At 34.8% G+C, this 17598-nt stretch overlaps 1 protein-coding gene across 1 annotated transcript in view; it reads left to right on the forward strand.

Moving 5' to 3' along the window:
• CFAP54 (cilia and flagella associated protein 54) overlaps positions 1–17598 on the forward strand; it is a 115226-nt gene that overhangs the window by 29522 nt on the left and 68106 nt on the right. The window contains exons 15-24 of the mRNA XM_071800309.1: positions 140–269; positions 2092–2150; positions 3153–3281; positions 3963–4110; positions 4930–5007; positions 5091–5212; positions 8622–8795; positions 11660–11752; positions 14202–14387; positions 15387–15523. Coding sequence (XP_071656410.1) covers positions 140–269; positions 2092–2150; positions 3153–3281; positions 3963–4110; positions 4930–5007; positions 5091–5212; positions 8622–8795; positions 11660–11752; positions 14202–14387; positions 15387–15523 — 1256 coding nt within the window. The remainder of the gene's footprint in view (positions 1–139; positions 270–2091; positions 2151–3152; positions 3282–3962; positions 4111–4929; positions 5008–5090; positions 5213–8621; positions 8796–11659; positions 11753–14201; positions 14388–15386; positions 15524–17598) is intronic.

The following is a 17598-nucleotide window of genomic DNA, read 5'->3' on the forward strand; positions in this document are numbered from 1 at the left end:
TATTTTTAAACAATTTTTAGCGCAAAATCCTATGCATCTCTGTGATACATAAATATCTCCCAAAAATGTGTTTTAACTCTGTCTTGACACTTTTTCCACACCTGTCCTGCCCCGCTCCTCCCCTCTTCCCCCTTTTTAGTGGGTTCGTGTACTCTGGATAATAAATGAAGTAATTCACAAGAGTAGCACAGCAGACAGTAATGCTGTAATGCTTGCAGAGGTAACCCTACATCTAACTGCAATATTGGAAAACGTAGCTGATTCTACAAGTAAGTCTAAGAAAAAAGCAGGTAAAGCTTTTAACAAAAAATTCGTTTTCTTTAAAGAATGACTTTCAAGATAGGAACGTTTCTGAGTTGAAAACTTTGACAAACATACCTATTCAAAAATTATCATCAAGAGATTGCTGAGAGTAGAATGATAATTTTTTTGTATATACAATTTCATCCATAATCAGAGCTAATGAAACCTGTTTTTCAAAGGATTTATGCCTTATTTCCTTACATTTCTAGTTCTACTGAAGTTACTCTATTTTGAATCACATCTCTTATGACTCACCCTCCCCATTGGTCTTCTACATGACTCTTAAACCCCTCAGAGTAGCCTCAAGTCACTCATATGTTCTCTGAATATTGGCTAGGCAGAAGGCAGTATGTGCTGTGGCTCATTGGGAACATTCAAGTGCTGGCTGACTAGTGGCAGGCCAAACAGAAGAGTGAAATACTGAGGTGATACTGAAGCTTTTGCTTTTATTGGGTCATTAATTTGGATCTCTTGGTATAGGAATTCAATTGTCTTTGAAATTGAACTTAACTTGGCTGACATTATTGGGATATAATGCAATCACAATTGTGTTAAACAAATTTCCATCTAAAACCTGACTAAGGCTGTAAAATATGGATGTTTAGACAGACTTTTAAAAGTTCTCTGTTGTTGTGGATATAGGATCTTGGAATATGAGTCATAGTTCTCGTAAATGTTTTACAGTAACTAGGGAGTAGATTTTAAGGAACCTTTTAGAGCACATCTAGGAACAGAACAGAATGACAATATCTTTGGCTCTTTTGAAAATAAGAAATTCTTATAACACTACTATTCATTATGAAGGTAGAGTAGGTAATGTTTTCTGCGATGTTATGAAAAACATACAATTCTGATGGAGACTGAGTGAATCTTCATTGTAGCATCTCTGCTATTTTTTTCATCCAGTTGAAATATGCCTTTTTGATGGAAAAGCTGAATAGATATGAGCCATTGGTCAAAACAGGCTGATAAATAGCCAGTCAAGCACTTTTATGCTGAGAAGAGTCTTTTTACTGAACGAATGCTGATCGAATCTACCTTTTCTTATTTATGAGAAAGAGGCTGTGAACAAGCAGGAATAAACAGGCAGAAATGGCACAAGGAGTACAAGAGTGACAAGAACTGTGTCCCTCTGAAAGGGCAAAAAATGAATTTGTTTCGGTGAATAAATAAATTTTTGACAGGCTAGAGGGCTGTAACCAAGAGCTAAGAGAGTGTTTCCTCTTGTTTTGGCTGCTTCCTCTTGTTTTTTTAAAGGAAAACACGATTCTGGGTGTATACTTTATAATTTAAAGTAATTTAAAGAATCCAAATGAACATTAAAAGTGTGATAATACCCTTTCCAGGAATATGAAATTTAAATAATGTATTATAAAAATGCAACCTCTTATATTTAAACATTCTTATATATGTTAAATTAGCACTAAAACTACTGCAAATTAGATAACGATAGATCTGAATTTATTTAGAAGTGAAAAATTGATATGAATGCTACAACACTGTGAGGAACCACAAAATGAGTCCAAGTTTCACTGGCTTGCATTACAGTAATGTTGCTATGAAACATATGGCACATTTTAAAATACTACGTTATTGGATAAACATATACAGAATTAGTGTAATTATACGTATGTTGGTATTGTGTTAAAACCCTGAAAAGCTTTTCAAGAAATGTGAAGACTTGAATTATTGCCAGACTCTCAAGTTAATTGTAGAGCTAATCAAATGGTACTAAAACTTTCTGAATATATTTCATTTTCAATTTCTCGTTTTCTTCCTATAAAAAAGGAAAAATCAATGCCTCTCTCTCACAAGATGAAACCTGTGATATTCCTGAAATACTGATGGTAGGTCTAATTTGTTTTCATTAATACAGCATTTTTGAATAACATAACACTTATTTCTCCTTGAAGCTTTTCATACTATTTTGTATTTAGTTTTATAAAGCTGAAATGTTTCACATAATCATGCTAATGCAGAGGAAAAAAAACGAAGATTTTTTTCAAACAAAATCTGAACATTTTCTTGTAGTCTTTTTTAGTAATTTGTGATATGGAAGAAGTTTTATTTGAAACTTTTTACAGCATGATCACAGTGATTTCCACTGTACACTCTTTTTTATGCCAGTGTATGGTACCAGCTTTAAGTGGTTTAATAGTACATTTTTTAAAGATCATACAAACTTTAGCCTTTGTTTCGTTTAGGAAATTTTTTTGGGTTGTGCTTTTGCTGTTTGTTTTTGTAAGGATGATGTGGAATAGATGAACCATCTCAAGTGTCCTTACTTTGTTAGTGTGTTCAGTGCTCAACACTTTGCAGAAGTGTCAAATATGATAGTTCAAAATTACTTACTAAAACACATGAAAAAGAAAAGACATACATTAGTCTGAGGATTCAAGAATTTTGTCAATGTTCTGTCTTAACACATACACATACGGAGAAGCTTTTTATTTCAGTGACAGTCTCATTAAAGGTGTTGTTTTCTGAAAAATCAGTTTTTCTTAACAGCACCTAAAGGACCATTGGAAAACTGCTTGTGAAAGATACTGTGTTTGTCAAATTAATTCTCAGAGTTCAGTTTCATTCTGCTATAAGCTAACTCTTTGAGGTAGTAAACTGTTTTTTTGAGAGCTGAAAGAAAATCAGTCCTAAATTAATGAAAATCACTTGAAATTTAAAACATTAATATTAGTATACAAAAGCATGGGGAGCAATGCCTATGTAAAGATTATTTGACAGAGTTTAAACTACAACAGCTAAAAATAATAGCACTTTACTTTGGATAGTCCATATTACAGCTTTTAATGTGGTTATCTAATAAAGTGTGTTTCTATGTGCTTTCATTTCAGAAAAGTCCTACAGAACAATTACAGGTTGCTTATGAAAGTCTTGAAAAAGCAATTAATGGAATGAACACATGTCGCTTAATGACCCTTCTACCAGATGGAAAGTCAATATTTGACAGCTGTTGTACAAAGGTAAAGTCTACAGAAAACTACACTGCAACAAAATCTTTAAATAATATATTGGATTTTGATGACACAAAACTCATATTTTCTTCATACATAGAAATCTTAGCATTATCAAGCATACCTCATCTTCCTGCCCTTTGTAAGAAGAGAACAGAAGAAGTAAACCTCTGTGTAGAGAAATAGCATTTTTCTCTTTCATTAATAAACTATAGACTCTTCTAGGTTTCCTTTGCCATGTTCTTTTGGAAATAATTACAATTTGTATCTTTCTCCTTTAAAATAAAAGCAGAAATCCTTTTCATATTTATTACTTGCAACTGTTTATTATTAAAATTAATTTTTGCTGTTGAAGGGAGTTCAGATTTTTAAAATATTATAATTCTACACGAATATGATCTTTGTTTTGTGGACTGGTAACACAATAAACCAAAATTTTCTGAAGTTTTGTATTTATTATTAATCTAGTTTCCATTATCGGATTTTGTCTTAGTTCTTTTTGTCCAGTATCCGTGCTTTCTCTGTCTTGTTATTCTCCTTCCTTCCATACTTTCTTGAATGACTGCGTATTACACAAACATGACAAATTTCAGTGTTTGTCAATTTCTGAAATAATACCAGCGTCAAGATAAATTCAGTAAGCTAAGTAACAGAAGTTCATGTGCTTAATTGCCACTTCCTATTTATTAGGTGGACTCAAATGATCAGAATTTGAATTCTGTTTTGGGATGTGGTAATGATAAGACAGGAACAGGTGATGGTTTTGTAATGGATTTACACTTGGAGCTCATACAGGCACAACATCGAGTAGCTGTGAAACTTCTTAAAATGACACAAGGTAGGTTTCAGTAAAGCTAAATGATCTTCATAGCTTCATTAGAGTCCTCTGTTAATACATTTTGTAACACTAAGAAATTAAGGAGTATCCATTTCTGAAGAGGAAGCTGATGTTGGGCAGTTTGTATGCCATGTGCAGACAGAAAAAATGTGCTGAATTTGCAGAATTCAGATTTATCACATGATACTATTCTCTAACCTCTACTCAACCAATGGGAGTTAAATTTTGCTAACAACTACTGGATTTGATTCCCAGAGAGTTTGTTGTGGTACTTCAGTTACAATAGTAACTCTTACAGTGTCAGTAAGGGAGAATTTGCTGATGCTCTGCAGAAATTGTTTTCTGTAATGCTAATTTGCTCTCTGGAGAATAACTTGAATATTTTAATCAGTACTCTTTGTAATCTGAATTTCTACTCCTGTGAAGTTGTCCTTATCCCTTCCTAGTCAGCAGATACCTCAGTCTTGCCAAATACCTTCTGAAAAAACTCTACTTGGTGTGCCAATCCTGGTGATTTTTTTTTTTTTTAAATTGAAAGCTAGTATTAGTTTGACATTGCAGAGCTCCCCTGTGCACTGCTCCCTATGATCAAACAAGATCCCTCTTTTCCTGTTGTGTTACTATAACTGTTAAAGATGCTAGAAGATGAAGGTGGAATATTTTTAGTGGCACAATCAGTCCAAGGAATTCTCCTTGAACCAAAGAAAAGAACATGAGATGGAGCAGAGCTTTACTACAAAACTACAAATAAACCCCCTGACTAAAATTTTCCTAGTAGCACTATCAGAATGAATAACTCAGGATTTTTTTCCCACATAGGTGCTCAGAAGGGTGACAGAACTCTTAAGTCTAAGAAGTCTCATGTGAAGAATATGAAAGATTACCATTATTTAACAGGTAAGGCTTATTAATTAAGATTTTAGAAGTATAATAAATTACTGCTACTGTTTTATAGATGTCTTATAGTATCTATTTTACAGAGGCACTTATAATGAGAAAAATAAAAAAGAATAAGCTATCCAGAGCAATCTTTTTGATGCAAAAAGCTACACAGAAGTTCCCTGAAGAGTTGACCACTTCTTCCCAAAAGAAGCTACTGGAGGTAATAAAAAATATTCTGGCAGAAATTCTTTATCATGATCACAGTTTTTCATGTTCTACGTAGTTAAGACATGGATTATTCCTTCTCACTAAAAGAAGAAAAATGGAAGGAAGCTGAGGGATATTGGGAGGTTTTATCTTCTGTCATCAAATGTTCCCTAAGGAGTTTTATTATGATGAAAAAATTAAGTGACTTAAAACAAGGGAAGAGCACATCCCCAGATGTTGTGCACATATGCAGATTGCAAGAAACCTGAAAGAAGGTTTCATCTTTCTTTCTGCACTTAATCATGTAGGCTTTGCAATTATGAACTTCTGCCTTGCCAAAGAAGGTTTCCTTCTCCCCATTGCATCCTTCAACATTCTTCTTTTTCCAAGATCCGTAAGTTGTGTTACTTTGTCTGGTAATGATCATATGAGCTTTATTCTGTTCTTATTTAATAAAGAGTTTAGAAGTTGGAGATCTTGGCATTTATTTGGCCTAAAAGTAAGCTCTTCATGGACTCATTTCAAAGTCTTTGGAAATCAATGGGAGTCTTTCCATTGAGCTTTGTACTAGCATCTGTCCATGAAAATTGCCTTCTCATCAGTGGGGCATAAAATTTCATTATAGCCTGTACAACAGATAGCAGAATCTGAAATTCTGACTATAAAATATATGAAAAAGTATTTTAAACAAGAAGTTACTAGAAAGTGCTACAGATTTGGGAGCATGATAATGAACAGGCATATCTTCTATGTCAGAAGAATGCAAAAAATGGGAAAGACATACACTAAAAAATCTCTCTCCTGTATTTGTAAAATAGATGGCATTTATGAATATAAGGTGTAGTGATACGGCATGAAAGTTGTAACTGTAGTCACCAGTGAAGACTTACAAGCAATTCCCAAGAAATATGTTGTTATCTCAAACAAATGTTTGCAAATGCCTTATAATGGGCTTCACTGTATTTTATTTCTGTGCGCTTTTAATAGAGGAAGGTGTAGGTAAATAAATATAGTAAATTTGCAGTCAGTTGCCAGAAAATGTCAGAATTAACTTTGTCTGGACTAACTTAGCATGATCATCTTTGATATTTGTACTATGATGAAATATTTAATTACGTACTCCATTAATTTTCTTAATTACAGTGGATGGTGCTCACTTCATGAACACATGAACAGCAAATTCATACCTTTATTTTCATGCCTTTGTGTAGAAGATTTTGACTTTTTTATTGTAGAACATCTAAGAGATCTATATAGAATGACTCATATCTTTCAGTCTTTTCTGCTGCACTTAGCACAGTATGATATCAGTTAGTTCTTATTACACTGCAAAATAGGAAAGCAGGTTTGTTTTTTTTCTTTTTGAGGAACATTCGAATAACCTTTTCTCTTTCAGTGAACTTCTGGGCAGTTATGAAGGCTTCTGAGTCATATGTATACTGATCTACATGACACTGCTTAAACACTGGAGCTACTGTTGTGTACCCTTCATTTATTTGATTTGATTTGATTTGATTTGATTTATTTATTTATTATTTTTTTTTTTAATTTTTTTTTTTTTAATTTCTCTCACGGTTGTTTCATTCTTCCTTCTTGTCCTGTATGTTTAGTTGGGCATCCACGTCTTTGCAGAATTGGGTACACTGGTAGTTCTTGTTAGCCAGCTGTAAAATTGAATTAATGTGGTGAAGCTAATAGCACAGTGCCAGTGTGTGGCAGAGGCAGGAATCTGGTTTATCACAGGATAAGCCTATGGCAGAAGCAAGGATTTTTTTTTTTTATAATGACATTTGGCTTCCTCAACCATAAGATTATTCTTTCTTCTCTTGCAACTCTGACACATTTATTATCTTCCAACTACTACAACTAATGCAGGACAGGTCAAGCAGGACCACTCTCAATCACAACGCTATTTTTTTCCAACCTGGGAGCAGTTCCATCCTTGCACTAATAAGAAATATGTCTTCAGAGAAGAATGAGGCTGTGATGGTTTTAATTAAAAATTGTATCATAGTACAGCTAGCTATAAAGAAGTATCATTTTTAAGGAAGATAATAACTTTACAGTTGCTGACTACAGAAGTTGAATCGATTGTATGAGGGAAAGAGTTACTACATATCTCATCAATAATCTTCTTTTCTTCCTTAAACATTTCTCACTAGGGTGGATGCCACCCTATTCTAAAGGGGGACAGAGCAGGTTGAAGTGAGGGGTTGTGCAAATTATTAGCTATGTTATGTGTTTAAGGCTCTATTAAATCTTAGCTCCTCATTTCACTATAAATCTGTGGCTAGTTTTTGGTCATTTTTGAACATGAGATACAAGGCTTATTCAATCTGTCATCTGACCTGGTATGGTTGCTCTTATACCCTTATAAACATATGAAGACAGAAACAAGGAGCTGGTAAGATACAAGATTATGGGACTCTCACTGAATAATTCTCAATTTGGGATTTTCTTTTTCAGTTTAGCTTTCAGACTCAGTTCAGCCTAAACCTTTGGTCCAGTGTATGGTACTAAAAGGTTTCAAATAAAAAGTCTAGTCTCTTCTCCCAAAAGAATGTAATTTGTCCAAGGCATCCCTGATCTCTTCATCTCTGGGAGGCGGCCTTTTTGGCTTTGATTTGCACTGGACGGCTGCCACAAGTAAAGACGTAAAAGTACTAAATTCTTAATATTAAATTTCTGAGTTAAGTTTCTCTTCTCCTAACAGTGCAAACTAAGTGAAGAAACCTACCAATTTGCCATTCAGTTATATAAGAAAAAAGTGTATCTTGATTTCCAAACAAATGGCTACATAAACACTATGTGCTGGGGGCCCACACATTTTTGTAAGATACTTACAGACTGTCAGTCAGCTCTCAGCTCTCTCCAGCTAGCCAAGGGAAGTGGCTTAGTTCTACTTTTGCCAGGCCTGCATTCTCCTCCTTTTATTTGTTTCTGGACTTTATTTCATTCCTGTTTCTGTAGTGCAGAAAATCAGTCTAACCACTTCCACAGCTCCTTCAGAAATTCCACAGATTAGGTGTCCAGCTCGCTCCTAAATAAGAGTTGATATATTTTCTTTTTCTAGCTGGAGCTAATAACTGGTTGCTACTAATTGCTAATCAACATTATTTGTGATCACTTTCTTTTTTCCTATAGGTTCTTAAAAAATTGGACATGCCTCAGTCCTGCTTCTTTCATATGCAACCCTGCATTCTCTTTGTTATACGTTGTGAAATTAGTCTGCATATATAAGGCTTGCCCAAAGTACCATTAATCCTAATTTAGGGTATAAGATCATATGAAAAGCTATAAAAGTTTTTGACATAGCAGTACGTTTTTTATAAGATCGTATTGAAAACCATTTATAAGTGTTAAATCTGTCTAATTGTTATGTTTTAATAGTTTTTCCCCTTTGTTTTAAATTTAAAACATAGGAAGCACTAACTTTAATTGAGCAAGTTGAAGCCGAACAAAGTGCATTGTATCACAGTCTCAAAGAAGCTATGAGCAGTAACAAAACACATGGGACTCCTCCTCCTCCTCTATTACTTTCCAGATCACATTGCTCCATGACATTTAAACCAGCCACATTCTCCTCGAATATTCAGGTAATGTTTTTCATGATGACTGCATAAGAGATAATAAGAAAATTCACAAGAGAGCAAATTTGTTTCAACACTACCATACCATCACAGTTTTCTCTGTTATTCTTGAGAAGATTGTTATTCTGACTTAATTAAGTATGCTTTTTTTTTTGTCCCTGTGAGTCAATTGTGACTCACTGTTTTGATCTTCACATTTGCGTGAAACTTTCTTCGTCTCAAGCATTGTGTTCCTTGCTGCTTCTTTCATATAACCCTTATTTATTCTACTTGAAAAAAGCTCATTCTCTCACTTAGGGGATGACATGCTCAGAAGAGATGTGAGGCTATTGTATCATGTGATGCAAGTACCACACTGAGACCACTGTTAATGAAGTGCTGAAGTGCCATAGTTCAGGTGGAAAAATGCACCTTCTGTTAAACATGTTTAATCACAGAACTACTCATAAGGGATTTTAAGAGAGGTCTCTAGTTCATCCTTCTGCTCAAAGTAGGGTCAGCTGTGAGATTAGACCAGATTGCTCAGGGCTTTGGTCAGTCCTGAAAACCAAGGATGGAGACTGAACAGCAGTAGGGCAACCTGTTCATGCAGAAAACCTTTTTCTTTATGTACAATTGGAATTTATCTTGCTTCAATTTAGGTCTAATCACTCCAGTTGTTCAACATCTCTTGTTAGCATGAAGGGAGGCAGGAGGGAAACTGTCTGTAGTATCTAGATGTAGTTTAACGAGTGCTGAGCAGAGGGGTTATTCACATTCCTCAATGTCCGAACTGTACTTTCCTTAATAAAGTTCAAGATGCTTTTAGGCTGCGTTGTTGACATGCACACCACTGCATCATGCTCAGCTTCCTGTCTAACAGGACCCCCAGATCCTTTTAATGCAGCTCTCCAGCTGATCGGTCCTCAGCCTATATCTTTGCAAGGAATTCTTCCTTTCCAAGTGCAAGACTTTGCATTTGTCCTTGTTAAATTTCATGGAGTTCCTGTTGGCCCCTTCCTCTGGGCTCTCTAGGTCCTTCTGACTAGCAATCCTGCCCTCAAGGATATCAACTGTTTCCCTCAATTTGGCATCATCTGCAATCCTGGTGAGTGTGTGCTCATTTTTTTCTTCAGGTCATTTCAACAGGACAGGTACCAGGTAGAGTGTGAACCAACAACTAGTCTCAGAGTCTGACCTTCCAGCCATTGTTTTACCCATTGATCTGTTCACACCCCCATCCTGTATCATTCTAACTTGGATATAAGAATACCGGGAGACAGTGTCGAAAAAAGTGCCTTGCTCAGGTCAAGGTGAAAGATATCTACTCCTCTCCTCTGCTCTGCAAATCAAGTAGTTTTGTCACAGAGGCCAATCGTGGTAATCAGCCATGATTTGCCCTTGGTAAATCCATGCTGACCTTTCTAAATCACCTTATTCTTCTTCGTATGCCCAGAAAAGGTTCAAACAGGCTAAAGTATGAAAAAGTCACTAGCTGCAGTTTTCTTGAGAGAGGCATTGTCATAGAAATTTTGCAAGCTTCTTCAAAATTGTGATGTGTATAAAATTAGCAGAAACTCAAATATTTTTAGTAGGGGTAAGAATGTTTCTGTGAACAGTTGTTTTATAACTTACAGTTTTATTGCAGTTCAATTAGTTAATTTAAAAGAAATTATTTAAAGTCTGGTAGTTCATCCGTTTTGCTAAGTATTAATACTTCATTCCGTTCAGTACAGGAGCATGAATGTAACATATTGGGCCACTAGATGGTGCAATGTGATTAATATTTTTATAATTTAAGCCCAGATATTCGAGATGATTTTTTTTTCCTAAAGATATGCATCACTGTTGAGCAGACATGAAAGGTATTTTTTATTAAGAACTTATTAAAGGAAATGGATACTTAGGATTTCATTAGACAAATGTAGTTCTTGTATTATAAGTCAAAGTATCTCTGAAATTTCCTGAAATTAAAGTTGCTCATTTGCTGAAAAGAAAGGCCTCTATTTCAGCATCTCCTTCTGAAAAACAGTCAAGATGCATTGCAAGACAAATTATGTATACTACAAGAAAAAATGAACATTTTAGGTATTGATAATTTTTATTAGCTGAAAAATGACCTTATCTGCCAAACCTCATGTCTGTTTAAATGTCTCCTCAAAAGAGACTTAGCACAATTTTTAGTAGAAGAAGCTTAATGCAAAAGATCTTTGTCAGATGCATAACTTACTGAAATCCATCTGCTCAGCTCTTCAGAAGTGAAATCAAAATTAGTTTCCATGTTTGATCTCGCTATATACAACTGAGCACTGATCCAGGAATGCATGCTCACATTCTTCCTTGAGTAAAAGTATTGAGAAGTGTAGATTATATGCTCAATGAGGTTATCAGCAGCTCAAGGGCATTAAAAACACATTGATTTCAATAGGAACTAAGAACATGGCTTGTTTAGAAAAAACTACTGCATTACTCTAAATCTGCATTTCTGTTGCCTGCTTTTAAGGATCTGTCCTCAAGTAGTTTGCTGAATCAGAACTTTTTCAACTTTAGAAGAATACCATTGCAAAGATCAAATACGGGATGTAGATAACTTTAAATCTACAGGATGACCTATGGAGTTTATGTTTTGAGATGCATTTGATGTATAGGGTAGCTCAAGGTAGGAGACAGGATAATGGAGAGTAATCTGCTTTTATTTTAGTATATCTAGTTGTCCAGCTAAATGAATTAAAGAATTTTTCTGGTGCAGTTAGACTATTCCTTTTTATAACTGATTTTTTTTTTCTTTTTTTAGAAACTTTTCACAAAATTAGTATGTTATACATTAGGCAAAAGTTGGAAATACTATAATGTATCAACTCTTTTTTTTTTTTTCCCCATTTTCTTCAAAGGTTTCATGGTACAGTATTTTGGGGTGTGTAGCAGAAGAAAGTAATGTGAAAGTCAGGTTAAATAACAATAAACTTCGCAATGCAGGAGAAGAGGTAAGACAGAGTTGAAACTCCTTCAGATCATTCTCTCTTTCTTTAAAAAAGCCCAGCTTTCTAAATGTATACATCTGACATCTTTTTCTAATCAGGTAACTTGCCAAGCCTTTGACAAACCTTTTGATTGTTATTTTAACCAACTGAAATTTTTCTAGGCTGAAGATACACTGAAAACCAAAATGAGTTCTAGGAATGTCTTTTTGAATGATGAGTTAAATGATTCAAAAGCTTCAGGTTAGAGAGGTCTCTGTCCCTTCTGTTATGATCCTGTTTTTTGAGAGACATTTAAGAAATACAAAAAGAAAATAAAGTACATGATATATTTATAAAGTGTTCACCAGACACTCCACTTTCCAGAGATTCAAAAAAAGAGAAATTATAAACAGATATAAAATTTAGTATTTTTCTTAATTGTGTAACTTCTATCAGACTTTACCTTCCATAGTTCTGTCAACATGGTTATATAACTCCTTCAATAACCTTCATATTCAGTCATTATTGACTTTTAGGTTCATACTCTATCCCTTTCATCTTGTGAACATGTTGTATGACAAATCATCCCACACGTCTTTGAGCACTTATGACTGATCACATATATGTGTCAGTATTTTTAAATAGTTTCTATATTGCAATTTGGCAGCTTGTTTTTGGAATTTTGGGGGGGGTTTCTCTTTCTTGTTACTGTAGTGGGTTTTTTTGTGTTTGTGTTTTTTGTTTGTTTGTTTTGTTTTGTTTTGTTTTGTTTTGTTTTTCCTTTGAGTCACAGTCTGATGTTCCTGCACAGACTGAGTTCTGGTTTTCACTCACACATTCTATTGCATTGTCCATCTAAACGATGACGCGATCCATCCAAATACTCAGAATTTTGGTGTTTAAGAAATGAGCAAAAAAAGCTTCAGCACAACCTCTTCAGCAAATTTTGCTGTAGTCTTAGATTGGAATGATCATTTTTGTATCTGGAAATCTTCTTGGAGAGTCCTGTTCTTTGCAGGGCAGGTCTCTGTTTTGCATCGTCACAAAAGAATGATCTCAGCCTCTTTTGTCCAATGTTTCAAGCTTTCCTGGTTTTGTGAGCAAGCTTTATACTAACACTGGTAGACCTGTCTTTGGTGATGAAGAGGAAATCTTTCCCTTTGTACCTGTTCCCCGCATCTCCTCCCTGAAAAGGAAAGTGTATAAAAAGAGAAGGTGTGTGTTGCTACTGGTAATAGAGGGTTTGATGTTATTTTTGATATTCTTATTATCAAATCCAGAGAACTGAACTTCCTGAGATGTCCAGTGAGCTAGTTTCAATATGCAGTCCTGCTCCAGGTGAATTAAGCATTTAATTGGAGACTTTCACCCAACTGCTAGCTGTTCTTTTTGTGAACTTGCTGCAATCCATCCAGGCCATTGTCTTAGCTCTGGCAGGCACTGGACATGCCCAGACCAGAGGTTAACCATATGCTTCAGCAATTGAACTTCTGGTTGCTTGGGGATATGCTTTTGTAAAATGCTGATCTGCAGACAAAGTCAAGATCTGCCTGCTCCATGGAAAAGTTTTAGAATAGAATTCTTGGTGGTGGAATGATCTATCAACTTTTCAACAAGAGAAAAACTTGCTCTAAAGAGAAACTACAGACTGTCTTACCCTAATGTCTGGTCTGCTGGTTCAAAATTCAGCCCCAGCATTTGAAAGGATTTTTGTTGTTCAGAGGTCTCCTTATGAAGGCTAGACAGTATTTGAATAAGAGCACTGTGTTGACGCTACCTTATGATAATCTCATTTGTCATGTTGTGCTTCAGTCACTGTGTCAGTTGTTTGTTGTTTAAAGACCCTAAAACTTTCCTTTGTCTAAATTGTCCTGGTTATGGAGGGGAAGGTGGAAAAGCCTGTTAGAAGCAAGCCATGAAGTTTAAGTGCAGATGGACAATTACTTGAAGGAAAAATGAAGATCTTGAAAATATGTTGTTTGTTTTATGAACTCCAAAATCCTGTTAATGGTGCTTAGAGGACCTGAGACATCCTCTGCCCATATCTAATCCATGCCTGTGGCATGTATGGAGGAGAGCCATGTGCTCTCTCTGGAATTCCGCTCAGGGTGAGAATGTTTCCAGCTCAACGACTGCAAGTGTGAATGCTCACAGTGTGAATGTGCAAATGGACAAAAAAGGTTTAGAGAAACTCCAGGTCCTGGTACTTTACTGTTCTCTTAGGTTATGTGCTCTGTATACTCAACTGCATTCCAGAGAAAACGGATACTTTTTTTTCCCTGTTGTTTAATTGTTTTCTTATTGTCTTCAAGAACCTGATATTATGTGGAAATGTGACATGCATGTTAATCTAGGTTGTACTTTGATTGTATCCAAGACCATTAAATAATTTATTTAACAATTAAAGCTTTGAATTTGAGATTTGATTTTGGTATGTTCAGTGGGTGTAACTAGAAAATATTTTTATTGCTAGATACCAGCTGATGGGAAAAGCCTCTTGGAAATACAAGGCTTAGATCCCAATGAGAAATACATATTTGCAGTTGCAGCATATTCTTCTGATGGAAAACTTATTGGTGATGCAATTGGGGAAACAACTCAGCCCATCCTTGCATATCCACCTCTTTCTGTTACTGCTGTTCGAGCCTATCTGACTCAGGTAGGGCTAGAGGCATGATGATGAACGCATACTTTAATTTGACTGTAATTACTTGTTTTCACTGGTAGCTCTAAAACTTTGGCAAGACTTTCTTGCCAAAAGCTTGATAAGCAGAAATCACAATTTTAACACAACAAATGGTATATTTGAGTAACTCAATTCAAAATTATTGGAAATTCCAGTTGAAGGGGAAAGATGACTCTCAGCTAGTTTTCTTACTCTGGTTCCTGTTTTTCAGTCTGCATTTAACTTCTTTATTCTTTGTTTAAATTTATTTTTCATTTTTGTGATTGAGACCAAGTGCTAGAAATCATCTTATTAGTCATTATGGCACAAGATGACAAATGTGATTGAACTTACCAGGTATCAAATCCAACCATTTTCATATTGAAATTATTTTTGTAGTGTCTTGTGAAAGACCACAAAGGCTCTGACAGACCTTTATCATAATTTTCTTTATTCTTAATAAAGAAAATTTAAAACTGATTGTGGCATGGAGAAAAGTGAAATTGTGTAGCCCTACAGCTCAGAACATGGGGAACTCTTAGGTTTCCTAAAATCTCCCAGAGAGGTATCCACGTGAATTTATGCCTACTTGTGTGGCTCCATTTACATCCCATTATCCAGAGCAGCAGGGCATTCAGCAGCATTAATGAAAGTAAAATGAACCTAGATGAAATAATATACCTTCAAAAACTGCAGCACAATACCTGTGAAGTATTCCAGAAAGGGTATTAGATCCTTGGTCAACAGTTAAGAAAGTATTTTGCCTTCTCTGATGCTAATTCTGAAGGTATACTAATATTGGTAGAATCAGATTGCTACTACATTACTACATGTTTTTTATTAAAATATATCAGAATATTCTTACAGAAATTGTAAATTTACATGTTGGGAGGGAGTTTTAAAATCTTTATTCATACTATAATCATATTTGGCTTGGTTATTTGATAAACATGGAAACTTATTGGTGTTTGGTTTGGTTTTCTTTTCTTTTAGGCAGCCTATCAGATTGGCAACTATACATTAGCCAGAGAAGCATTTTCACCAATGTGGGATTATTTTGTTTCTTCTCCACCGCCTGCCAATGCAGCTGTTGTTTCTGCAAGTATAAATTTGACTATATCTGAAAACAGGTAACTGGCAAATCCAAACGTAAAATAATAGTCAATTATAGATGTGCACATTTTCTTTTTGAGAGTGCCAGGTTGTGAAATTTTGTTCTGACTTGCGATATGAAAAACATTCTGAAAAAAGGTATGAAATGTGTTATAAAAATATAGTGGTTTATAATTAGCGGAGGATTTTTGTTATTTATGGAACTGCTAGCATTTACACACCTAGTTCTTTATAATGATTGCTTTGTCAAGGTAATTGGGAAACATTTATAAAGTGGCTATTAATTCTGTGTGATGCATTTTCATATGCAAAACTTGTAATGTGCACTAGGTTCTTGACTTTGAGTTCCAACTGAGAGAGCAGAAGGGTTCAGGAATTCTGAAAATTTTGTCAAGAACAGCACTCAAAATGGATAAATGCTTGCTAATTTTGTTTTGGGGTGGTTAAATAAGTCTACCAATAATCTCTGAATATACTAGAGTGGTTTAAAAGAGATATTTAAAATTAATTCATTTATAAACAAATATCAAATGTTTAACCATAATATTATAGGTTTTTCATGATGAGAAAGCCCAGCTAGAAATTTTGTGGTTGCATACACTAAAATTCAATAGATCCAAATGCAAAAATAAATCAAAACTTAATTAAATTCCCAGATATGAATGAAATAATAGACACGAAATAATACAATAACAAGAGTAATTTTAGATGTTAGTCAACTGCTTATAATTTGACTATGAAATTATATTGTATTATTTATATTAATATTTATTTATTTAATATATTAATATCATTCAATACAATATAACACAAATCATCATCTTCATTTGGAATTCTTCTTAGACCAATTTGTTCATAGGAAAGTTTTGGTAAGCTTGTGGAGGAGATATGAAAAAGTTTTGCAGCATATCCATTTCAGTTTGAGAGACTCAGTTTTGAAACCATAACGACAAGAAGCAACCTTATTGCATGCATGTTAGTTGTTCTTGAATGTTTCTAGAATTAAAGAATAAATAAAGAAATACAGACATATGTATCAAGAAACAGATATTAGAGGAATTTCCTATAAGTTTTTTAAGAACACTTCCATTTCCACTTTACGGGTGGAATAACCGGTAATCAAAATCAACCATTCTGAGACATAAGATGTAACTAATGTTTTCTCCAGATTTTTTTGACATACTTGCAGCAGAACCCACTGTTTTCTCACGGTGATGCTGTTTGGATGCAAGCAGAGAGTGAAGGCTTGTGTGTGCTTTGAATCCTGTTACAGGAGAAAACTAATGTGTCTATGTGTGCTTCTTGTTATTTGGGCCTCAGCCAGACCACTAACATGTGTCCTGTCTGTTCTTCAAGTGCCACCATTTGTCCAATACTGGGCATACAAATTGACTGAGGGTCTTGATGTTACATGCCATAAGAACCCTTGGGATTTTGTGGCAGCCTGTGGACTGCGCTGATGTCACTAGGCATCCTGTTTCATGACTATATGGATGTTTTAAATCCACCCCTGGCCTGGGCAACAAAGCAAGAATGCAAGACTGGTCATTGCGTTTGTTTTTTTTCCTCACTTGTTCATTTTTCATTAATCTTTTTTCCTAATCAGCTTTTTGTTGTTGGTGGTGGTGTTTTTTTGTTTGTTTGTTTGGTTGGTTGGTTTTTAACACATGCAGCTCTAGAGGTAACATTTGAACAAAACAACTTTCAAATAAATCAAATGAAATCAAATAAATCAAATGAAGACAGGAAATTTTAAATAGCTGTGCAAACTGTTTTCAGGGATTTTGCTTTTGTGACAGTTACATCCAAGCCTTTTTTTTTTTTTTTTTTTTTTTTTACAATTAATATGGAAGATTCTCAAAGCTGCAATATCAGGCCTTTCTGAAACAAAGTAGTTTTCAGTTTTACTGATCGGCAGCTAAGAAATTGGATAGGACTTAAAGAGACAGCAGAGGGAGCTGGAAGGAAAGGAAACCTCTTGTTTCCAACCTGAAGCTCTATTGATTCATTGCTAATGTCAAGTGTGCGAATATGTCTATTGGATCTTTGTTCTTGAGTTTCAGTCTCTTTTACAATCAAGGAGATGGAGGAA

The sequence above is a fragment of the Patagioenas fasciata genome, chromosome 1 (genome assembly GCF_037038585.1).
Source record: "Patagioenas fasciata isolate bPatFas1 chromosome 1, bPatFas1.hap1, whole genome shotgun sequence".
NCBI classification, from domain to species: domain Eukaryota; kingdom Metazoa; phylum Chordata; class Aves; order Columbiformes; family Columbidae; genus Patagioenas; species Patagioenas fasciata.